Genomic DNA, 25,956 nt, shown 5'->3' on the forward strand with positions numbered 1-25,956 from the left:
TAAGACATGTTCACATGAATGGTAGTTCTTTCATCCCTGACACAGCTAGGACAACGGGAGTGTTGGAATCGCGTGCGCTAAGTTTGGTGTTGTCGCACCACAACAAACTCCAGAAAACTACAGACGATGCTGTGCGATCGCTCTACAAGCGTTTCGTTGACTGGTAAACACGTGACCCAAGCGGTACTCTATTTGTTACGACCAAATGCTAATGAGTCACCGGAGCCCATGGGATAAGAAGCTTGACACGTTCTAATCAAGCTGCAGATTGGTAAAATGTTGAATGCGAAAATGTGCGTTCTTGTAATATTCTGTTCCTATCGAGTAGTAAAGCACAAGAGGCAAGGGAAGTATTTATGTTATTTATTTGTATATTTATTTTCAATACTCTCAAGCACCGAGGCATTGCAGAGGGAATTGGATGACAATATATGAACAAAGAAAAGAACATAAATAAACTTGCAGTCTTATACAGTATTAGCGACAAATTGTCAATGCGAAGGAAAATGTATCAGAATAAGACTAAAAATAAATGACAACTGAACAGAAAAAAAACACAGTTAATATGCAATATAAGGCACGAAATATGAAGGTACAAGTGGTAATGAAAGGGATAAAAAAACGGAAGAAAGCAAAAGAAACTTCAAGCATCGCAGAACATGTACAAAAAAAAACGAAAGTGGTCTGGAGGAGAGATACATGAGATGATTAAGCAAGTTATGACAATGAAGCAAGATAAAGTATAGGGAAAAAGAGATGATCAGAGATAGTAACATTCTTAGAAATTATTAGAAGTGTGCCGTATGAAGGAAAAATAAAATGCGTTTGCTTTGGAAAAATGCCGTTAACTTTGTGTTTAGGTGACTTTGCTATTGCTTCTGGAATTCCTATAAATTTTTTTGGAAAGTGGAAACAGTGAAAAAGAAATTTGTTTCACTTGGGCCGTCACTTTCGTTTCGGCTTTTAGGATTGCTGGAATACGTGTTCTTCATGATGTAAAACAAATCAACGGAACGACGAAATCTCGGACAACTCAGCGTAGTTGCTAATAGCCAGAAGAAGCAGAATATGTGCAGAAGTCAGAAGAAGAGGAGAAAGAAGTACGCCGTCATAAATGGCATGATCACTGTTCAAGAAACAGAAAAAAGAAATAATTTATATTTACTATTAAATCGATATGCATTGTACCGATCAAAGATGTAATAGGAAGCAAGAAGTTCATATTCTGTTCCCGCTTAGAACCATTGCCAATCCCGCCCTCGTGAGTACGTGCCAATTTTTGAAGGAAGAAGAAGAAGAAGAAGCCTACGACTGGTCGGTCGCCATCAGCTACTCGGCATTCATCGGCATTCATTTATCGTCCCCAAGAACGGAGTCTCGGTTCGGCTGCATGTTGTTTTCGTAGCTTCAGGTGCGCACATTCAGCTTCGTACGTGAGTGTCTGAGCAGTCGCAGAAAATATCCAGTGACTTCTATTCCACAGAAAGCCACCTCCCCTCGCTCCTCCTCCTCTCAAAGCGATGCAACCGCGTCCTTGTTTTACGGCTTTTGCTCTTCAGCTAGTGTTGTTTTATGTTGAAGAGTGTTTACTCGTTCCTAAGGATTTGATATATATCGGCAGATAGCATGTGGAAAGGTTAAAGAAGGGCTATGATGAGGGCTAGGCTTAGGAGGCGTAGGAGGCTGCTGCGCTAAGAGCTTCGCGACACAGAACAGCACCCGTAGCAAGTATGGTGCAGACTAGTGTAAGGGCAGTATGTTTTCCGCAACCTTGACGTGGTGCCGGCCCTACTCGGAACCGGGCCATTCCGTGTATATTTTCTTCGGGTATGCAATCCTCCATAACGGCAAGTCATCGCCTGCTCTTGTTATCTGGTATCGCCACGTAAAAAAAGTAGCTTATACGCCCGCTTGTCATCAGCGGAGTTAGCGCGGTTGCGTCTCGGTTGGAAGTTTCTCTTTCCAAATTTCGGGCTGCCAAGTTAGGGGAGTAGTGCTTGTACGGGTTTATATCGTATTTTGGCATGACTTGGACGAGGACTACGCTGATGTGTGAAACAATTCGGGGAAAAAGGGACAAAGGCAAGATTTCAACCAGCTAAGCAGTTTACTTTGTAACCACCGTTTTTATTTTCTTATTCATCCACAGAGTCCGCAGCAACATCTGTGCCTGGTAAGCATTCCAACCGTGCACGGTTTTCTCCATATACATGGATGTAGGACGTATAGCCTAATTTTACAAATGAAAAAACGTTATTTACCATTTATATCACTATTCCAAAACATTGAAGAAGGTGTCTAAAACCTTTTTAAAATCAAGGTGCCCAGATAAGAGAGCTTCTGGAGTTCACTGGTGTATTTCAAGTTGCTGCATCACAAATTGATATTTTGAAGAAGGTAAATCTTAAACGAAAATGTTTCCTGCACACAATGCAGGAACCGCCTTTGCAGTGAAGCTCATTGCAGGAACATACTTTGCAGTGAAGCTACAATGACTCAGTCTGGTAAGCACACCGAAACCTTAATTACACTACGAACTGAATGTGTCTGAGCTGGTACATATGTGCTGCACATTTGCAACACATCACAAATGTTGAAAAAAACATTTCACAGCGTTGTTCTCATAATAAATGCTGGTGTATTGAAACCATTGAAATCGATATTGTCTAAGTGAGCACAATCTCTCTAGCATTTCATCTAAAAATGGCGGCATACCAGATCTACAATTAGAGTTAGATGTAAACGCGGCCTTTCGATGGAGCGCTCATATTATACGATGTCTTTAACTCCCACGCTAATCCTATAGAGGCACCATTGAGAAAGGTATTCGTGGTATGGAAATATTAAACATTTTTGAAGACAAATGAAACGGTCTCTACTGATCGCTTTGAATTCCCTTCTAAAACTTTTACTTTAAAACTGCCAATTATGTAGTTTTATAAAAAGCGACGAATAGAATTGGCGAGCCGAGAGAACAAAACATTATTGAAGGCCCGTTTCATTCGATTGTACGTTGTTCATGCTAAATTTATGTTTGTTTTGTACTTTATTCTGCTCCGGTAATGTTACAGGTTCATTAGATTCCTAGTCTTAGCTGCCCAGTTTCATCCACATTGTTGACTTCCTATTAAGGAGTCAAATGGCTGTGATAACAACGGCAGCGATTTGATGAGTACAATATGAGCACGGCAGTCATTAATATTTTCTCTGATTACCTTTATCACTTCGTTAATCCTTTTATCTAGCACGTATATCTAGAAGCTTGCAATATGGGATTGGTGAGAAATAGCGCACTTGTTTTTAGGGTGTCTGCGATGTAAGGAATTTTAGCTGATCAACGCTGGTCCACGTTTAGGGAGCTTATGACGCTTTTTGTACTTCTTTGTTTTTTGGCATTGCTGTAACATTGTCATGATAGCGCGGTGACTGCATTTTTATGAGGGTGAAATGCAACAACAACAACCACAACAACAATAACAACAACAAAAACAAATAAACGCTCGAGCACTTAGATAAGTGCAGATTAAAGAAATCACGCAGCAAAAATATTTCACAGTGCCTTTTCTCTGACATGCTCATAATAAATTGTTGGTTCGGCGCGTAAACTCAAGAATTTATTTATTAGCATAATTATCACAACAGCAGTATGCTCGCATTGTTGCAGATGCCGGTTTCAAGACATAAGTTTCAAGATATAAAACGGAGGTTTGCCGCAACGCTTAACAGTTAACATATGCCTGTCAGAAACGTGAACTGTCGTCATAGGAAAATAATGAGGTGCGAAATGAACCTTTATGAAATAATGGTGGACTTGGATTCAACATAGCTTTCACTCGGATTCTCTCTCCTACATGCATCCGTAAACAACGCATATTTAATAAAACTGAAAAAGGAAAATATATTCACGTCAGCGCTTACATATATGCAAGCACCTCCCAGAAATATTCAGAACAGCAATCAATAGCACAGAAAGTTTTTTTAGTTTGTGGCATATTTGATACTTCAATTTTATCACAGTTACCATGCGATATGAAGAGCAATTTTGAAAGTGCCACATTTTCCTTTCTTCACACCTTTCTTTTCGTCACGACGTCATCAAACCCGAAGCTTATCACGTTTGTAGGAATTGCGGTTTTTGGAAGCAATAATAAATGATAATGCCCAGTAAGTGATAAGTACTGTAAAAAGTGCTCCAATGCGGCTGTTTTCCTGAATATTTTCTAGTGTCCCGCGTGAACTATAAGAGATCCCGACTTCGCATTAGCTGCACATGGGATCAATTCAAGCGTATTGTGTTGGCAAAGACAAACTGTATGGCTTAATACGAACGTTGTAAGTACTTCCAGAAAGAAGTGTCTTAATTGAAGAGCAGATTACCAAGCAAAGGTATGGACGTAAGCTGCGAAATGTGTTGAATGCAGTTTACTATTTTTGTTTCATTGATTTGTTTAGAAACGGCGTTGTTCGGGAACTATGGCTATAGGTAGCGTATATATATTATATGTAATATAGCTAGTATAGATAGTTTTGTATATCGCTTCCCGATTCGTCAGTGCGTCCGTCCGTATGTCGCCTGTACGCCAAAAGATCCTCCGGCGCAACCCCATGCGCATGCTCGAACAAGAAGGAAAATTGAGGCACGCGATTGGCTGCGCTAGTAGCGAAGTCCTTGCTCTCCTTCGCAGCCAAGCACACGCGCACCAGTTTCTCTCCGGCTCTGAAATAGGTATGGTATGGTATGGCAAAACTTAAATGAAGTTCGGCAGATCGTGAGTCTTCATGAAGCGGGCCGCTCCCACGTGGGAACCGGAATGCCGAGCCTCTTGGCCGCATCGTGGGCCTGTTGGACAGCCCAGAGTGGTCAGCCAGAAGAGGGCTGTGGAGGACCTCCTCCCATCTGGCCGGGCTATTATCGATGATAGAGCGTGGCCGGGCACACCGCCACAGCATGTGGTCTAATGCGGCTATTTCTACACAATCGTGGCAGGTAGTTGAAATAGGTAGCCCACGTCTCAAATGCGCTAAGCAGCAGGCAGCTTTCAATCACGTCACGAGCAGAACCGGGAACGAGCTGATCTACGCCGCGCCAATGCTGCTGCCCGGGCACAAGACTAGACCCGTGCAGGCAGGTGCAAGTAGAAACTGCGTAGCGAGGATCCGGCAGCCTACAACGCCACCGTTTAATGACCCGTCGCGTTTGACCCAGTGATAAGCACCGCGGCCGCACGTTTCAGGTTCATTGGCTAACCATCTGTAGAGGGTGCTTGGGTGGCAATATTTTTATCAGTGTGGTTATCCAAAAGCAAGTGCAAGATATATTTGTTTGTATGCTACTTCCCTCGAGCAACCACTCTGGCTTATTTATGTTTTCTTTCTATTGTTTAAATAATAGTTGGCTTGCATGTTTTTGGGATCAAATTCTTTAAAAGCATGTACGCAGCAGTCACAGATCTTTTGCCTGTGCCTACGAAGCTGTCTGTAAGATAGATTCAGATTGTTGAAGCTAGCTTTCAAGGAACTCCAGATACTCGTATATACAGAATTTGAGCGTTAAGTTTTCGATGTTTATGCGCATAGACACAGGCACGCAGCATTGTGGCTTTGTGAGTAAATAGTTTATGAACGAACATTTTTACACACTTCAATATTTACTTGACGAATGGCTTAAGTTTGAATGCTGAATTTCGCTACATATTTGAAAATAGCAGTTCCAAGTACGAGCCCACTGAATTTTTCCTAACTAGTTCATCCCGCGTTTTAAATATGCAGCCAGAAATAAAAGAAAGCACGAATTATGCGAGCATCCATGCGCGTTGCGTCTGCGACAGCAGCGCACTCATAGAACGGGCGGTATAACTAAAGCTGTTCCAGTGTGACTTTATTCGAATATCCTTGCGTGAAATTTACGCTACCACCGACGCAAGCACGAACCGTTGTCTGAACAGCTCAACGAAACGCTCTCCTCGTTTTTAATGCTCACTTTGGTTTGCTTCGAAACCAAAAAAAAAGGTACAAAGCATCTCACGATGACTGTCAAATTAATATAGCATTGAACGAATATGCGACACAACATATCGTCACCATGTAAATGACTTCTGTATGAAGGGTGGAGTGCAGTGTGGCTCCCCATTCGCACTTCTCTCAGAGCACTCCACGCTGTCTAGCTGCGATGCCGTGAATCCTGCTCGTGGCCTGCACGACACGCCGGTGCGTACAAATGCGTTATTCGGCGGCCGGGTTCCTGCTTCGCGCATCTTTCTGGACGCGCTGCAGCATCTAGTGGAGCTGCGTGGAAGTCCGAGCGTAGCCTGCGGGAGGAGAACCGCGGCTCGAAGTAGCGTTCAAACGTTCAAGGTTTCCCTCTCACTTGCCGCACAGACAGTAGAACATAATCGGTGAATTACGTTGCTCACAGGCTAATTGCAGAGCGACATATACCCAATGCATTCATGGCACAGCTAGACAAATTGTTGCGATCAAAGATGCTCATTGAAAAGTGGCACATACCCAATGAATTTGTGGCGCAGTGTGCTAGTGTGTAGGGTTGCTGTCCTTGCTGACTTCTCGTGACGTTGGTCTCTTTGCGCACAGAAACAGAGAAATATAAATGATCTTTTTGTGATTGTAGAGCAGCCCATTTCCAGTGGCACATACCTTGCTACTCAAGTAGGCATGAAAGATATTCGTCGAAGAGCGCCACACACCTACTTGCACATACGCTCTGACCCGAGTTGCCATCAAAGAGGTTCCTTTCAGACGAGCAGAGATTGAGTGAGCCATGCCGAGTGCTCCCAGTCAACGCCACAGAGCTTTATTTAAACGCGTTAGCTCCGCAGTCCCGATTCTATGGTGGCCTATGTCGGTTCGAAAGAGCTTCGTCAAAGAGAGGCAACGTATGTAGACATTGCCACTAGCTCAGTCACTCTAGTTTTTCGTAAGGCTGGTTTTGAACTCGGTTCCCTCAGCACATATATATATATATATATATATATATATATATATATATATATTCAGGAATGGCGATGCTACAAAACCTTCGCGTACTTCGATAAAAGCGCAACACAACGAATCTCAGGTGGCCGAAAATTTAATACAGAGTCCCCTGGTGCCCTGGCGTGTTTCAGAATCAGATCGTCAGTCTGGTGCACAACATCCCCCAATCTGATTTATTTTCCATATAAATCAAGTGCTGCGACGCGTAGGCCGCGCACATTTACTCAGCAGAACGCTCTTTATTTCCCTTCATCGTCTTCGTAGAATTTAAGAATGCGATCGTTCCTCGTTATGGGCTTTCTTGGCCAATGCCGATGAAAGCTCTTGGAGTGGACAGATATTGTCATTGTTGGTGCCCAAGTATTCTCGCTTTACTAACTGGCTTCAATAATGTGGTCTATTATTGCGCTGTTCTTTACGTGTGCGCACAGGAAACAGCGGCTTAGTAGGCACAAGCCAGCAGAAGAACTTACGATGGACAGCTAAAACATCACACGCTTGTGGGCCCAAGCATCGCAGTCACAGAGCAAGCTAGAGGAGGGAGCACCGTTTTAAGCAGCACACAATAGACGGTCCACATGGTGAACTCTATTTTGCGTTTTTTTTTCACGAGAACAAACTGAACTGTCCACCCTGCGTAGGCGGTGATCTGCGCCTTGTGCTGCTCTCTGCACAGAGGCCCTCTGAGCCCGAGCACAACGTGGCCTCGTTGCAGCAGCGCGCGTAGCTCTACGATTCGCTTCTTTAGCACCGGTCCGTACCTTGTGAGGAGGCCGCATTACGGGTGCCGAACAGTAAAACACCAGCGTGTCGCACATGTCGCATCTCTTGACAGGTGGTACGATATGACGTTGCTGCTGATGATCACTTACTGGCATTTCCTTTGAAACGGGGTGGTGACACGTAGTCGCCAAGTGCGTATTTCAGAAAGCATTTCAGGGGTACTAAGTTGTGACATAAGCGATCACTTGCCTATATTTATTTTCCTGAAAATGCACACCAACCCGGCCTACGTGAAACCAGAAGAATTCATGTACCGCTCAGTGACACCTGCAACATTGGAGCACTTTAGACACCGTATCAAGCAATTACATTGGAATGATATTTTGGCCGATGGAGATGCAAACACATCGTATAATAACTTTATAACAACATTTAAAGAACATTACTTTGAATCGTTTCCTCTCAAGACATATCACAGACCAAACAAATCTCGGAAACCATGGATAACAAACTATCTGAAGCGACAGATAAACCATAAAAATAAACTTTACCAGCAGTTCGTTAAAACACGTAATGCGGACTTATGGACTGAATACAAGACTGTTAGAAATAAGTTAAATAAAGAAAAGGAAAGGGCAAAAAGGGACTACTACTACCACATATTCGATCCACAACGTCCAGAGCAACGTAACGCCATGTGGAACAAACTAAATGAAGTACTGAATAAAGGAGCCACTCCCACAAAAATCGAAAATCTGGAAATAGACGGAAAAACGTTAAACGGGACTGAGCTTGCAGAACAATTCAATGATTTCTTCGTGAAAATAGGAAATGCCAGCCACAGCGCACAAACAACAACCGGCATAAATCCGATACCAAACACGCTTTTTCTTAAACCAACTTCCAGGTCTGAAGTAATTACACTATTCAGTAGAATAAAAAATAGTCGCAGCTGTGATTCTGATGGCATAGAAATGCGACCAATAAAGTATGTATTTGATATCATAGCGGAAGTACTAACACATATCTACAACTTAGTGTTATCAACAGGTATTTTTCCAACGCTCATGCAAGTAGCAAAAGTTACCGCAATATACAAATCAGGAGACCAAAACAATTTAAGCAATTATCGCCCAATATCCATACTCCCCATCTTCTCGAAATGCCTTGAAAAAATAATAAGCGATAGAATTGAGATCTTCTCTAGAAAGTACGACCTTATTACCGAGTGTCAGTATGGTTTCAGAAAGAAACGTTCAACTGAGAGCGCTCTACTAGCACAAAAAGAAATCATATTACATAATATCGAAAACAGGCTTTTGACACTTGCATTATATTTGGACTTCAGTAAGGCATTTGATCGCGTAAGTCATGAATTATTATTAAATAAGTTAAAATGCTATGGATTTAGAGGAATCTCGCTCAAACTTATTCAGTCGTATTTGAGTGCGCGGTCTCAGTACGTTGAAATAAATGACTTTAAATCACGCACACAACCAATTAAAACCGGGGTGCCATAAGGCAGCATTCTAGGGCCTGTATTGTTCTTATATTACATCAATGACATAATCAACATCGACGAAGCTTGCAAATTTATAATTTATGCTGACGATTGCACACTATTTTTTACTGGAAGAAAGTTAGGTACTCTCGAGGCACTAGCAGCAAACACCTGTTATAAGCTTCGCGATTGGTGCACTAAAAACAATTTAACGCTAAATGAAACAAAAACAAAATGTGTCCTTTTTCGAGCACTTGGCACATCCCTACAGTTACCTCACCATGTTACCCTAGGCCCATACAAAATTTCAGTAACCAAATCAATAAAGACGCTCGGAGTAATTTTTAATGAACATGTATCCTGGAATGACCAAATAGATCAGATTAGCTTAAAGCTGAGACGCGTGGTTGGTGCTTTAAATCGTTGTCGATATATGTTGCCTCTTACCATAAAGCGACTTATTTATCAAGCTCTCTTCCATGCTCACTTGAACTACTGTGCTTTAATATGGGGAAACACTACATTAACCAATTTGAATAAGCTAAAAATACTTCAGAAACGAGCTATTAGGGCAATAGAGAACATACCATACCTTGAACACACCAGCCATCTTTTTGTGAAACATAAAATTGTTACGGCGAACAATATATACAAATGCAGGCTGCTGCAATCCTACATTAGTGCAACTCGCGGGAAGCTGGACACATTTCTCACACTTGCAAATCTTGAACCTACTCAAAGTATTTACTTCCATCGGTATAAACCCCCCTGGAAAACTCCATTCTCACGCACTATTTACGGAACGCAAAGGCTTAGCTACACATTACCAAGCACTCTTAACGCATATGAGCAGCAAAACATCGAAATCAGAACACTAAATCCCACCAATGTAGTTAGCTTGTTTTTGTAACTGCGCATTCCTTAAATTGTATTGCATTATATAAATGTTGCATGTATCATTGATGCCAATTTGTCTTCTCTTGCTTTATTATATGCAAAAATGATCCCATATGTACAATTTTTTGTACTGGTGTATAATTATTTGCTTTCGCTTGAGTGTTTACTCTGTCACTTTAAATTATTCACTTTGTGCTTGTGTAATTATCTTTTTACTTGTATATTTACCCTGTCATTGCTACTACAGGGTGGACGGTGCTTAGTCAAGCTGCAGTATCGGCAGCTTTTTCGCCGTCTCCCCTTTTTCACAAATGTTTTTGTTTGGTGAAAATAAAACACTGACTGACTGACTGACTGACTGACTGAATCACTCAGGTATGCTATACATGCTTTTCATTCGACCATTGTTGTATGGATCTCCTTGAGGGTTTTCAATTGATCAAAATTTCGGTGTCTACCTTGTAGGCTACATACGCCTCTAGCGCGTTGAACCCCTTTACATTGCATTAGAAGGCGCTGAGTGTCATCTGCGTTTTCGCTGCAGAATACACATGTCTGATCTTGTTGACTATATTTTCGCCGATATGTTGTTGTCCTTATGAGCGTAGCCCGAGCCTCAAATTGCAAAGCACTTACCTTCATGTTATGGTCAAAGTCTTCTCTTCAAATTTGTTTCTTCTCATTCTTTAATTATCCATGGTCTTTTTTGTTTCCATTCCTTGAATTAAATTTACCCTCTCACGTTCTATCACATTCTGATGATTGCTGGTTTTCCATCTACACTTTCAATTACCATCTTGATGGTTGCCAACATACCAACATATACCAAGGTATTTATATTCTCTTACCCGAGATATTTCCTGGTCCTGTATTGCCACTGTCTGTTCACTCTTTTCATTGAATACCATTACGCCTGATTCTCTAACACTAAACTTCAAACCTAAATTGTTGCCTTCCTGTCCATAGATATCAGCCAGACGTTGGAAATAATTTTACGTTTTAGGTAGCGACGCAATGTCATCCGCATGAAATAAACATGGAAGCTGCTGCTCTACTACTGTACCCGCCTGTTTGTATGAAAGAATAAACTTGATATTACTTACTTCTAGCACCCTCTCGGTCCTCTCCATGCACTTCATTCACTGCCATGGGGATAAAAGAGACCCCTGCCTCGGTCCCTTGTGGATATCAACTTTCTCCTCGCTCCTCATCCCTTTCCATTCAATCCAAACGGTATTTTCTAGGTAAATCTCTCTCAAAAGCTGTAGTCAATCATCACCTAAGCCTTCCCCTTCCAGAACATCCACAAAATGTTGCTGTCTACGTTTTAATAGGCCCCTGTAATGCACTTGCACTTGAATGAATGTTTATTTCATCTTGAATGTCTATGAAGGCCACATATAACGGTTTGCTTTCTACTCTTGATAATTCTAGACTGAGGAAGAACAAATAAGTTATCATCTAAACGCCTACCTGTTCTAAAGCTATTCTCAAGTTCTCCCAAAGTGCCATTATTCTCTGCCCATGCTTGCCCCTTCAATTTGATTGCCTCTATTGCTAGCCTGTAGATTACCGATGTAGATTACTGTAGATTACTATTTCTCTTATGTTTTTCTGTTCACATGCTTGCTGTTGCCTTTAGTCATTTTGTTCATAATGCTTCTTTTTATGTATTCTCATGCTTTTTATGTCTGTTGAAATTTTGTATATGTATATTTCTAGCACACCTATTTTTTACTTCATGTTCATTTCGGCCTGCCGACTATATTTTTCTCTATTTCGTTCTGTTCCTTCTTTACATAATTTAAAGGTTCTGTTGCACGCCGATATTATGTTTATTTTTTGTTAGTATTACTGTATATTGTAATCATAATAACTTTTCTGTTGTTGCACTAGAGCTCTTCGTTTGTGTTAGTGTACATTCTATGAATTTTATTTCTGTCCTGCCACCTATGTAATTTCTTTTTCTTATAATTACCCACCGAGGGTCCCGGTTACAGTCTTCGACTTTTGGACCGTCGTCTGTAAAACAAAAATGTACCCGTTTCTTTGTTTGTAATGAATAAACTTGATTTCATTTCATTTGATTTGATTTGAAAAAAAATGGTCAACGGTCTATACGAGTGAATTCTATCTTTCTCCCCCTTACCTTTATAAATTAAATTCATTCAACTTTGTCGCCAACTGGCTCGTATTCTTCTATGTTTTAAACTTCTTTCCACTGTTTTCCCCACAGCTTCCTGATATTTTTTTTCCTAGTTCATTCATCCGCCTAACGTGAACTTCGTAGAGCCCTCTGGCTCTGCATCTAGGGATATTCTCCCCAGCTTTCTTCCACCTGAAATACAGCGCCAGCTCCTTTCCCATCTGGTTTTCTATCGTGCTCTTTTTTTCTTCGAATTCATTCTCGCCATTGCCTTGGAAAGATTTCGCTGTTATTTTTCGGATGTAATTTAAAGCCGCTTCCACTTCTAGTTTGTTTCCATCATCGTGTAGGATTTGTAGTATTGTTGTTGACTTCCTGCCTAATAATTTTATGTGGTTCCAAAATATTCGAGGTGCGGCCTTCTCTTTTTCACGCATTTCTGACAACCAACGTTCACTTTCGCTTTAACCTTCGCTTGCACCACTAATTGAACCAGAAACATTTTTTCCTGGTATATTTCCCATTTACTCTTTGCTTCATCCAGCGATAACTGCGCCTTCTTTGTTTGCCTGTGCTCTCGGGATGGTTTCCGTCGTTCGTCGATCGCTTCTCGTATCTCCCTGTTCCACCAGCTTTTCGGTTTCTTTCTTCCTTTCCAACGAACATGTTGTTTCTCTTTCCATATTTCTGTCGTCAATAAAGTTAGCTCACTATATTCCCGCTCTTGGCCATTTGCAGAATTCTACCTCCACTCTAGTGACTATATTTGTTATTTTTTCAGCGTTCACATTTGGACTAGCCATTTTGCACTCCTTGCTCTCTTTCCCAATTACATATCTCATTTTTAAAAAGATGCCTTTATGGTTACTCCCTGTGCTGCTATGCCCTTCCTCATCAATGACCATTTCTCACAACTTATCACGAATTCCTTCTGTCATCAGACAGTAATGAGGGGTCGATTGCCGGTTTCCCAATTCCCACGTGATCTGTCCTTCACACGTAGGCCCTGTATTCACGATAACGAGGTTATGTGGCTCACAAAGGTCTAGCATTGACTTCCCGTTGTTGTCGGTATAGCCATCACAATCCTGTATGTGGGCATTAATGTCACCTAATAGGACAATTTCAGCACCATTCCCGAAAACCTTAATACCAGCACTTATGCATGCCACCAACCCTTTATTGTTACCTGTGCAATTATTTCCAGTCTACAAATACGGAACGCCCAGCCAAGGTTTTGTCCAATTCATTGTACCTGATAACCAATGATGCTCTTGAAATCTTGAATTTACTCTTTTCGGTTTAGCTCCCTGATGGATAAGCATTCCGACTCCCCCTCCCTTTCTTTCCAACTTAGTTATGTTGCACGCTTCCCAAGCAAAAATCTCAATCACTTGCGGCTCTTCCGAGTATCTAAGGTGCGCTTCTATAAAACAGTGGACAGACAGTGGCAATACAGCCCTGTCTGATGCCCCATCTGATGCCCCCCCATGCCCCATCTGATGTACATAAGGGATGACTGCGTACTTTTTAACTTATGTACATCAGATGGGGCATGGGTTAAAAAAGGCAGCCATGAAATATGGCGTTCAAGTAATCTTTTCAGCAAAGAACTTCTTAAAAAAGATTTGCAATCTTGTCAATAGGCCTAAACAGCCGTCGAAAGCTACATGCCGCGTCAAACACTCGGGGCAGCTTGTGGCATGTTCGGTGGGAGTGGTTTACGTCATCCCTCTTTCGTGCGGCAAAATGTACTTTGGGCAGACGGGACGCTGCCTTAACATCCGCCTTAGGGAGCACCAAGGTGCGATCAGGAATGAAACAGGTTCGAATCCGGCCGCGCATTGTACAGTTTGCTCATGCAAACCCATGTTTGAACAAACGGAAATACTTTATAAAAATATGCATCAAATTAACCGCGAGATTGTAGAGGCCTACTTCATGCATGTGAACTCAGGCGCATGCGTCAGCCAGCCTTCTATCACTCTACAGGATAAAGAAGCTGATTTTTTGAATGGCAAGATAGGATAACACCCTTGTAAACGTCATTTCACACGTGTTTACATTTTCTGTATATAATAGTCCGTCGCTTGAAATAATACACCAGTTGTTAGTCTGCGCTCGTGTTGTGTCCTTTCTTTTGTCCTTCGTCCGGGTCGCGCTGCCCACCCACAAGAATATGTACAATCACCAACTCGCCCAGCTTGCCGTCTTAAGTCATAATCGAGTTAAGTATAACCTTGCAGACGCATTGCATAATGGAACAGTGGATTATAAAATGTGCTGTCGACAATCCAGCTTTTGCAGTTTTCAACTTGATCACTGTTCAATTTTAGGCTTTTAGGGACACTTTCGTGAATTGTCTTTGTCTCAGGACCAACGAAAATAGATGGCGGGCGTCCGCGGCAGACGCAGGAGCAGATCACGTCGGACACTCGATCCTCGTTTTCTTACTCAAAACCTCTATATTTCCTCTGTACCGCTACATATGCAATTGCTAAATGGAGGGCCACCTAGTGCCGTAATATGGAACTGCGTTGCCAAGTGTGCACATATCGACGCTATGCGGCGCGCCTCTCTCATTTCGTGTCTGTGGCGGGATACATTTTAGAGAACGTTTAGCATCCCTGGTTGGACGCCCGTTAGTGGCGCGGGCTCTAGCGCTATTCGGCGAGCCCCAGGCAATCAAGAAGGAAGATTAAAGATTGAATGTATCGACATACCAGTAAAGGGCAGAATCGAACTACAAGGAGTTAGTAAAAAAGAGGCACATTAACATGCAGGGTGATAGGAAGGAGGAAAGATGGCTGTAAATTAAAATGCAGCTGGATGACGAAACGAGAGAGAGTGAGGGCTCTTTATTAGAAAAACAGAGAATTTTGCCGGCGCGTATATAACCGCTGGCATGCTACTCTGTATAGGGATGGGGAATGGGATTAAAAGATTCCATAAAAGAGTGGGAGAAAAAAATGATAAAAATAAATATGAAATGTCCGAGTGGACCTGATACTAATTTTTACGCGTGACATGGCGGGTAAATTTAGGCTTTCGTATAGGAAGGGTGCAATTTTTAAAGTTTTCCTATTTGACCAATTTCTGTCAGGTATTTGAACAATAAATCCAAAACCCGTCGCTGTTTCGAAGTGCCGGGCATTGGACCTAAGATGCTCGGTAACGTTAACGGTTCGTGGCGAATAATGTCCATTTGGTGCTCAAAAAATTGGCTCTCGTCGCGGTACGTCTCTAAGTTGCGACAGTTATCGCAGTATGGGTTAGTGGTAAGTCCTATGCGGTACAGATAATTGTTCGTATATGCCACGTTCAGTCGAAGACGATGGTACAATGTCTCTAAGTGTCGAGGAAGTGGTCGTGGAATTTTCGGTCTCATTTCTGGGTCAATGTAACGTAGGAAGTTATCTTGGTGAAGCGGCAGATTCAAGATGCGGTCTTTTTCTTGATGGGCATATTTTTTTGCCATGGTTGAAGCGTCGGCTTTTGTAAAATATGTTCTTCCGAACTTGTGGTATTGGAGTCCATTTCTGGCAGCTTCGTCCGCTCTTTCATTTCCCGAAATGCCGGCATGGCCAGGTATCCACTGGAACTTTATGCAATGCCCAGCAATCTTAGCCCTGTGGTGAAGATAAGCAATGTCAAATGCTGCTGGTTGATTATTGCAACGCTTGTGCCTGTTCCACATACTTTGTAGGGCTGCTTTTGAGTCTGTGAATATCACCCATGTCTTTGGCGGCTGCTGTCGAAGTATATACACAAGCGCCTCCTTAATGCCATATAGCTCCGCTGAAGTAGATGATGTCGCTCGCTCAAGACGAAACGAGAATCGTTGTCCTGTAGAGGGAACAAAAAGTCCGCATGATGAACGATGTGGAGTTGTAGAGCCATCTGTGAAAATGTGCGTTGCGGCTGCGTATTCTTTGTGCATACATTCTAAAGCTATCTGATAAGTCGCTGCTTGAGGCATTGTCTTTTTCGCACTGATTCCAGGTATGTATGGCACGATTTCCAGGGGGGATAGTGTCCATGGTGAAATGTTTCGCGGCATAATTTGTGACGCCTGAGCAGGAATCGAAATAGATATGCTTCCGACGGCCTGCCCAAAGCTAGATGTAGCACGGGTTCTGGAAATATCCTTTAAAAAGTGAGTCTTCGTATGAATGACGTGGCGGAGGTGTATCCGAAGTGTCTCCTGCGAACATAGCATTAGCGTGTAAAACTTTACCGAAGTACTTCTGCGCGGTTTGAAGCAGCCGCTTGTTCTGCCAATTTTGTATGGGAAGGGTGCTAGAACGACTGGGTCATTAAGGAAAGGTGGATGCGTAGGCATGCTAATTAGGCGATTTAGGATGTAGCAGTGGGTAAAAGAGACACCTAAGGAGCATTTATGTATTAGCGGCCCATGTCAAGAGAAAAATACGGGGCTAGAAGTAGCGCACCCATGAAAAGGTAGCAATAGCAGAGATAAATATAAGGAATTGATTGATTACAATAAAAGTGATGTCAATGAGTTCAAGTAATCGGGTCCTGTGATATTAGCGGGACATAAAAACGCGAACATGAATGACTTAGACAGATATACTGATTACAAATGTTCTCTAGCGCTGGATCTGTGCGATGAACAGCACCTTATAGTAGTTACCAAGGAGATTAAGTACCTTGGAGAGGTGACGTGCCAGTGCGGATACAGTCAGCCATGAATCGTTTACGCCTTAGTCTCAGAAACGTCTACGAACGACTACACGAAATCTTCACGGAAAACACAGGGAAGGCAGGAGATGGAAATTCAAGACAATTAGCAAAACGAGAACAAGGTAAAATCGGGAGCCAACGTTTCGACAGGTAGACTTGTCTCTTTAAAGGTGACATATGCTTTGCTCAGGACAGTATGCATAGGTAGGGTTCTTCCAAATGAAAGAGGGGGTGAGGCGTAGGGTGAGCCGACGATCGAAGGTGTGTTAGCGACGAGGGTGTAGCTTCAAAATAACGGGGTGCTATGTACAGCGCCGTGTGAATGGCCGTTCTGCTTCGGCGGAGGTTAGTGGGCTATCGTCTCCCTGAATGACGTAATAAAAGAAGCGGCACGAAATAGCGCTTGTGAAGAAAAATGACTAACATAAAGAAAATATAGAAAAAAAATGGGGGAAACAAAAAGGGACGCTAAGCAGCCAAATGAAAATAAGTAAGGGCAGTTGCATATAGCTTCAAATTTCGCACAGTGAATAGAACCGCAAGCTCCCTTTGAAAGGTTTATGCCTGTTGGTCACAATTTCTTGGCCCGATGGACAAGGTATAACTCTTCGGTAAGCTGTAGAGTTTAACTTCATCAAAGTTATGACTCGGTTGGTTCAAGTGCTCGGTGAAGGATTTGGAAAGTTTTGCATCCACGCGATGTCCGTTTAAGCGAACGTTCACCGATTGTCCTGCTTCACCAATATATTATTTTTTTACAGGAGGAGCATTCTAGCATAAAAATAACTTTTGAACTAGTAAAATTTAAGCTAGTCTTCACTTCGTATCTAAAAATATTCACGGTGCTTTTATATCTAATGTCACTTTGAAGGTGCCAACATGCATGCCAACATTATACTAATCAACAAAAGGTGGCTGCTGCTAAGCTGTTCGCAGGCCTCATTCTAGTGATTTTCCACATCTTAGATTACGATACGGCCGACCTTGTCTGCTTGTTTTACTACAATGTGATTTCTTTCCGCGAGTCCTTTAAGAAATAGGGGCCAAATATTTGCGTTTGTGGCAATTCCGCGTTGACTGTAGAATTTCCATTGCGGCTAGCTTTATATAAAAATCATGGTCTGGACACTGTGGGGCTTGCGGTGTCCACGTGCTAGATGTCCTAAGAAAGTCTCTATCCTGTTTTCCTACGACTGGCCTATCGATAAAGAATTAGTTGATGCGCATGCGTCTTGAAACCTCCGTTATTATATTTGTGGAGCTCGTATTTGTTTACTGCGTTGTCGTGGGACGAAAAGTTAGACCACGTTTCAGGAGATCAACTTAATCGGGGCTCAAACCCTGGGATAAGTCTACTACGTTGCTGCATTGTTCTGGACACTCGTTTGTAGCGCTATGGTGGAGCTATATGCTGTTGGGATTATATTAATTTTCTTGGGCCGATCCGAAACTCGAATAACCTTGTGCTGATATTTACCTACTAGGTATCCCTCCCAAGATTCTATGAATCGTTCAAGTTCTCTTTTTTGGTTCAAATAAATTTATATTGTGAATTTGTTAGTAGTTATGGCAAGTTGTCCCTTACAGTATTCTTCGAGGATATCAATTAAAAAGAGCGATTCATTTCTAGGACAGCATTCCACTTCAATAATAGCCTGGAGGGTAAAGAGCGACCGCAGATGTAACCTTAATTCTGTGACCTCTTGGGATTTTCCTCCCTTTAATGCAGCTACTGTAAGCGTTTAGATGAAATTTCCCATTCGCTTGTTTGGCGGCCAGTTTACCGAATCGGAGGAAAGAGCGAGATTTGTTGTTGCGTATTCCATCCGTAGTGCGCTGTAGTCATGTGTGTTAGGTTCACGCAGACTTCCGGGGCGAAACATGTTCAAGTAGTGCCATTTTACGCTTTACTTTCTTGTCGAGGCCTACACCAATGTTTTTCTACATATTTGCGTATTAGTGCATGTAGCAGTTTGCGGGAAGATTTCGAGGGCGTTTGTCCCAAAAGTTGAAGGAACCTTGAATACAATAGTAAGACAGCGCATGACATGCGGGATACGTGTGCTGCGCTGGCGCCGCCAATGCTGCAGTCTTACTAGCTGGTCAGTATCATTCGCAGAAATAATTCGTGGATTTTAGATTTACACGCTGTAAGCTCGGACAACATAGCCAACATTCTTGAGTATGGTATGAAGATGGCACTTTTTATCATGGTGGGAGGTTATCGCTTTGCTACCGCATTTATCCTACATGCATGACGAAATAATTTCAGCACAGTTCTGAAAATGAACGGCAAATGGCGCACTTGCTTTAAATACATAAACCGGTTATGTTGGTCAACACGGATGCAGACTTATTGAGCTCGAGGCCTTCGTCGCTTGTCTTTGGTTTCGGTTATTGTTCCATTGGCGCGGCGGCGCGGAGGCTGAATTTCGATGGTGGTGAAATGCGAAAACAGTCTCGTACTCGGAATCAGGCGCTCTTTAAAGCCTTCCAGCTGGCCAATATTATTACGGAGTATCCCAATACAGCGATCGTCATAGTAAGCTTGTGGTTTTTTGACACATAAAACTGCAGAGCTTAATTTTTAATATAGTCGACATAAGAGCAGAACATACGCTGTACTGCACATACCGCTTCTCAGCTTGGCAAGAGTTAATGGCGACCAAGTTTGAAGCTGTTAACCCTAGCCATATCAGGGTACGAACGAAGTGTTACAAAACAACGGTCCACATGGATTCATTTCAGGTTCCAATAGCTTTCACTGCTATAGATGCATCCGTGATTAACATTATTTTAGAAAACGGTAATAGGAAAATGTTGTGACCTGTGGAAAGACACAGACGAGAGATGCTATTTACACGCTATTTACACTGGAGCCAGGCAGCCAGGCGGACACTCGCTCGTGCCAAGGGCACCGACCAACTTCGTCGTTCTCGCGGCGGCTCGTCATTTGAGCATCACTCAATCATATCGTAATATTACCCCCCCCCCCCCCCCCCCCGGCGGCAAAAGCCCCGTCACGGTGCTGTTAAATATCCAAGGTGCATGGAGAGTTGTACGGCTTGAGTCGGGCAACGTGGATGATGTCACTGGTTGTCACAGCGGAAGACGTAGTGGGCGTGGCTAGAACTATTTCATAGGTGACATCGGTCACTTTGCGTATCACGCGATGTGGGCCTGTGTAACAGGAAAGCAGTTTTTCACAAAGGCCGACTTTACTTGATGGTGACCAAAGCAACACGAGGGCACCGGGCACACAATTGACATCACGGTGACGGAGGTCGTAGCGTTGTTTCTGCTTGTCTTGAGACACTTGTAGACGAGCACGCGCAAGTTGGCGAGCATGGTCAGCATGTGCGGTTGCATCACGGGCATAATCGCTAGTTGAAGCTGTAGCGAACGGAAGCACAGTGTCCAGTGGTAGCGTCGGTTCGCGGCCATACAAGAGGTAAAACGGGGAAAAGCTAGCAGTTTCGAGACGGGAAGAGTTGTATGCCTTTCCACACGTAACATTTCTGGTGGAGGTCAGCGATCCCCACCCTCACCACGGAACTCCGAAGTGGTCGGCACACCGAGCTTGTCACCATGCCTCCCGGTGACGGGCCCGCCTCTGCAACGGCATCGGCTTGTCCGACTGCTCCAATCGTCACGGTTGCCCCACATCGTGACCCAGGTGTGTTCTCTGGCCTCGAGGGACAGGATGTCGACGTCTGGATCAAGCTCTACGAACATGCCAGCGCTTATAACAGGTGGGACCCAACGATTATGCTCGCCAATGTCATCTTTTATCTCGGCGGCACCCCACGCGTGTGGCACCAAACGCATGATGACGAAATAACCAGTTGGGACAGTTTCAAAGAAAAGCTACGGGAACTGTTCGGCAACCTCATTGGGCGCAAGGGTGCCGCGAGAAAGGCTCTTGCGTCTCGTGTTCAGTCAGTAACAGAGCCGTACGTTTCCTACATCCTCGACGTCTTGGCTCTATGCCGTAAAGCTGACGATAATGTGTCCGAAGCAGATAAAGTGGCATATTTGCTCAAAGGCACCGCCGATGATGATTTCAATTTGCTTGTTTTCGGCAACGTCTCGACTATCGACGCTATTATCGAAGAATGCCGTCACCTTGAACAGGCTAAGAGCCGCCGTATCTCACACCACATTGGGCGCCTACCCAACACTGCTGCTACATCGACATGCGAGGGTCGACCTCGCCAGACCACCACCTGTGACGACGTCACCCGTATTGTTCGCCGCGAACTCGAGGCCGCCTGTTCGCCAGCCTTCTCCACGACGCCTCCCGATCCGCCAGTAACCACCATTGCGATGATTCAGGCCGTCGTCAGACAGGAATGTGAAAACTTGGGTCTGAACACCGTGTGTTCCACGTCTCGACCCAGCGTTCCCCAGTTATCTAGCCGCCCTCCTCGTCGGCGGCAGTACTTTTCTGCCACATCTCGCCGCAACCTGTCCGAATGGCGTACCCCTGATGACAGGCCGATCTGCTTCCACTGCTCTCGCATCGGCCACGTCGCCCATCACTGCCGCAACCGATGGCCACCACCTCCTCGGACTTACGCCCCCACTCACCCCGCACCTCCACCAGAAATGTTACGTTTGTAAAGAAACAGACGAGAGATGCTATTTACACGCTATTTACACTGGAGCCAGGCAGCCAGGCGGACACTCGCTCGTGCCAAGGGCACCGACCAACTTCTTCGTCGTTGTCGCGGCGGCTCGTCACTTGAGTATCGCTCAATCATGTCGTAATAATATATTCACGCTAGCTTTACTTAATAGTAGAGATTTTTGCAGAACTGTTGACGATAGTTATCAATAGTAAAATTACGTTATGTAGCTCAAGAAGTATTTGATACTTCGTCTGGTTGTTTACCGCAGAGGGAAAGTCAAGAAAAAGGACAAGACAGCACTATATAACTCGATGATCATGAACGAACAATCTCAAATTTTCACTGTTTTGATACTTAGATATTATGACCTTTACCATGCGAAACCAAGAGCCATTTTAGAAATGCCAAGTTTTTTTTTACCTTCACGGCATCTACATTTTTTTCTTGCAGGGCAAGCGACCACAACTGAAAGCAGTAAGCAATCACAAAACCTTGCCGCGCGCATCGTATTTCTTTTTTATTTTAGTCTTCTTCTTTTCTTGCAGCGATGCCATAGAAATGCTCTTGCGGTCTCTTGAAACGGCTTGGCCATTTGCTCAGTTTATACTAGGAGGAAATGTCATGAATGTAAAACTTTGGGAGTGTCAGCGTTAAACAGGATCTAAATGAAAATTGATAGACCCTTGTTTCCATCCTCTTAAGAAGCGTTATGCAAAGTGCTTATAATTTTCTCTCTTGGTCAGATAGAACGAACAGCGCCAGAAATCTTATATTTAGACACCCTAGATACCTCGTCACTGGAACAGAACGTTTGGAGCGCGTAGGGTAAAAAAAGCAGTTGTAGCAAATTGAGTATTCCAGAACATCACATCTTTAATTGACAAATCGCTTAATGAGCAGCTTTCCCGATGTCTTAAAAGGAGTGAACGCCCGATGATGTTAACATTCGTAAGAAATAAGGAACTCTTCTGAGCAATAAATGAACAAAATTTCAAGAGCGTCGTTTAAATTTAAGCTTTGTACAATAATGAAAGCAGACGTGTTACCTTACCGACGGCCAACCCAATTTCCAGTGAAGCTTTTTGAACACAGAGATAGTAAGAAGTATGATAGTCGTGTGCTATTATATCACATACTTCAAAGCGCTTCGTTATATGAGCTCGTTGTTTGGAAATTCGTGCGACATTTTGCACCAATCATGAAATGTAATCATACAGGCTCTGCAGCTCTTTATTACATAATTTAATGTACATGTATAGTTGGCGAAAACAATTTCACTTACGCCTTCACATAATTTGTATGACGTTCATTATTTTCGCAAAATTAAAACTGTGTAATATAGCAACCCAGCGACTATTGCCAGCCTAGTGCAATATGGTCAATAACGCTTTAAGAAGTTTAAGGGAACGTTTAGCAAAGGTCATATTTTCTCCGATGAAAGTAAATCCGGACACAGATTTGCGTGGCGTTCTGGAATTTTCACCAGATTTCGTCTTGGTGACATTGGTATTCGTTCCAAAAAAATAGGATACATTCTCTGTGCTCATAAACCAGTCGCACAACACGCCTTATTTCTCGAATACGTAATTTACGGCAAAGGATACAATTATTCCACCCACATTGAACTTTACCTAAACATCGCCATTATGTGGTTCTTACTTTGAACGCAACAAACAAGGTATCTTGTTTAGTTCACCGAGCATAGCGGGAAAATCTTGTTTAACCAACGGAAATAGCGGAAAAGGTGACAGCTTAAAAATTGTCTGTAGAACTGATAAGTTACAAGAACTACTTTATATCACTTTATATTGCGGTAATGTTACATCTTACGTCGCATTTATATGCCTCACATTTGAACTATTCATAAATTATGTGTAAAAAACTGTTTCCACGGGACATCGATAAACGTAGCTGATAACGGCCGCGTCACAGATTAGAACAATTGCTATTGAAACACTTTACAAACGTCGTATTTCATTCAAACGCCAATAACATCATACTCTAACTTGCCATAATGGTACAGCCTTCTGCCCTAAGTGTGATCTCGGGGGCATTTTTTAGCTGCTGATATTTATTGCGCAGCGAGGAGGGTGAGCCTACACGCTGATCCATTTAGCACGATAAAGAGAGACTACTGCTCCGGCTGAAGCGGTGAAAAGTGCTTAGTAAGCATTCGCCACTAAGGCCATGGTGGGAGAGAGAGAGAGAGATAAAACTTTATTGTGTCCTTGATGGGGTTAAGGGGTGGCGGGGGTCGGGAGACTAACCCCCAATCGCCCCCTTCCTCAGACGGCGGCCAGTTCTTGCTTTCTGGCGGCGTCTTCGGCCATCCGGACGGCCCAGAGCTGCTCCTCTGGGTCCAAGCTGAGCAGCAATGTCTCCCACTGCTCGGCCGTACTAATGATGCGTGTGTTAGTGCGGAAGGTGTTGGTGGGTGAGGCTTTGGGGCATTGCCAAATAATATGATTGAGGTCGGCGCGGACTTTGCACGCATTGCAGAGTGGTGAGTATGCATCGGGGTACATGCGGTTGTAAAGCACGGGGTTCGGAAAAGTTTTTGTCTGAAGGAGTCGCCAAGTGGTGGATTGAGACTTAGTCAGTGTTTTGTGTGCTGAGGGGTAGCGGAACCGCTCTCTGTGGTAGTGCAGTAGAATTTCTCCGAACGTGACCATTCGGTCCCGCGCGTGACCGCGATGCAGAACAGAGGGCTGGTCGGGATCGGAAGATGCAGGAGAAGGATGATGCGCCCGGTGTGCGAGAGCTCGGGCGGCATCGTGTGCGGCTTCGTTTCCAGCCAGACCCGAGTGACCAGGGGCCCAGATGATCCGCACGCGGCGTTGCCTTGAGGGAGGAGTCCCAGAGAGAATCTTCTGCGCTTGGGGTGCTATTAGTCCTCTTGCGTAGTTACGAATGGCCGTTTTTGAGTCGCTGATGATGCAGTGTGCATTGGTAGCCGCGTAGGCCAAAGCGATGGCCGTTTCTTCTCCTACTTCGGGTTGCGTGGCGAATATTGATGCGGCCGCGGAGAGGTGGTACTGCGAACCCGCGACTGCGACGACCGCCATGGCGTTTTGGTTGGGGTAGTCTGCTGCGTCCACGTAGGTTATGTCAGCGGCTTGATCGTAGCGCTTTTGTAGTTGTTTAGCTCTTTCTGCACGTCGCTCCGGATTGTGTTCAGGGTGCATATTGCGAGGCATGGGCGGGATAACTAGCTGATCACGAATGTTTGGATGGATGGGTACTTTTGGTCCGAATTGGGTGGTGTAGGTTATGCCTAGGGTGCCTAGAATGTGCCTGCCCGTGGTGGAATGGGCAAGTCGTTCGTATTGGCTAATACGGTGCGCTTCAATAAGCTCGTCTATGGTGTTATGAATGCCTAGGGCGTCCAGTTTCTCGTTAGAGGTGGTGATGGGAAGATGTAGGGCTTGTTTATAGGCCCTCTTGATCATGGTATTGAGTTTGGACTTCTCAGTTGCATTGAGGCTAAGGTACGGGGCGACATAGGTGATCCTGCTCAAGGCGTAGGCGGTTACCAGGCGTATAAGGTTGCTTTCCTTCATGCCGTGATGTCGATTTCCGATGCGTGCAATGAGGCGAGTGGTTTGGTGTACATGATTATCTAATTGCTTGAGTATCTCCGTGTTTCTGCCGTTTTGTTGGATGCGTAAGCCAAGGATACTAATGCTAGGTACTGTAGGTATTACCCGCTGTGGTTGCTCAGTGGCTATGGTGTTAGGCTGCTGAGCACGAGGTCGCGGGATCGAATCCCGGCCACGGCGGCCGCATTTCGATGGGGGCGAAAACACCCGTGTACTTAGATTTAGGTGCACCTTAAAGAACCCCAGGTGGTCTAAATTTCCGGAGTCCTCCACTACGGCGTGCCTCATAATCAGAAAGTGGTTTTGGCACGTAAAACCCACATTTTTAAAACACTATGTGGGCGGCATGGTGGGAGCGGGCCTCTGCCGAGACCGTTGGCGCAAAAGCTGAAGAAAGCCATGTGCCGGCGTTGTTGCCGCAGTTTAGCGAGAGTGTACTGGAATACGGTTGGAGTGGGACGAGCGGCTAGGGTGGCGCATGCTTTACACTGAGGCGCGCGAAGACGAAAAATGCTGTGGCGGCGCTGCAATCGAAGTGGATCGGGCCCATCAAGGTGGCGCCGCGGCAAACTGCTGGCGATTGTGCTCGGAAGGATAAGTTGTGCTACGTTGCGCGCTGGTATATGCGTTGAGGCCGCCCACACAGCGTTTTAAAAATGTGAGTTTTACGTGCCAAAACCACTTTCTGATTGAGGCACGCCGTAGTGGTGGACTCCGGAAATTTAGACCACCTGGGGTTCTTTAAGGTGCACCTAAATCTAA

General features: G+C 44.0%; 1 protein-coding gene across 1 annotated transcript in view; it reads left to right on the plus strand.

The window, feature by feature from the left end:
- Positions 1 to 1,303: 1,303 nt before the first annotated feature.
- Positions 1,304 to 25,956, plus strand: part of LOC139050073 (uncharacterized) — a 286,318-nt gene continuing 261,665 nt past the window's right edge. Inside the window, exons 1-4 of the mRNA XM_070526266.1 lie at positions 1,304 to 1,411; positions 2,150 to 2,173; positions 2,482 to 2,504; positions 22,046 to 22,069. Of these exons, the coding sequence (XP_070382367.1) occupies positions 2,492 to 2,504; positions 22,046 to 22,069 (37 nt within the window). The 5' untranslated portion in view covers positions 1,304 to 1,411; positions 2,150 to 2,173; positions 2,482 to 2,491. The remainder of the gene's footprint in view (positions 1,412 to 2,149; positions 2,174 to 2,481; positions 2,505 to 22,045; positions 22,070 to 25,956) is intronic.

The sequence above is a fragment of the Dermacentor albipictus genome, chromosome 9 (genome assembly GCF_038994185.2).
Source record: "Dermacentor albipictus isolate Rhodes 1998 colony chromosome 9, USDA_Dalb.pri_finalv2, whole genome shotgun sequence".
NCBI classification, from domain to species: Eukaryota; Metazoa; Arthropoda; class Arachnida; order Ixodida; family Ixodidae; genus Dermacentor; species Dermacentor albipictus.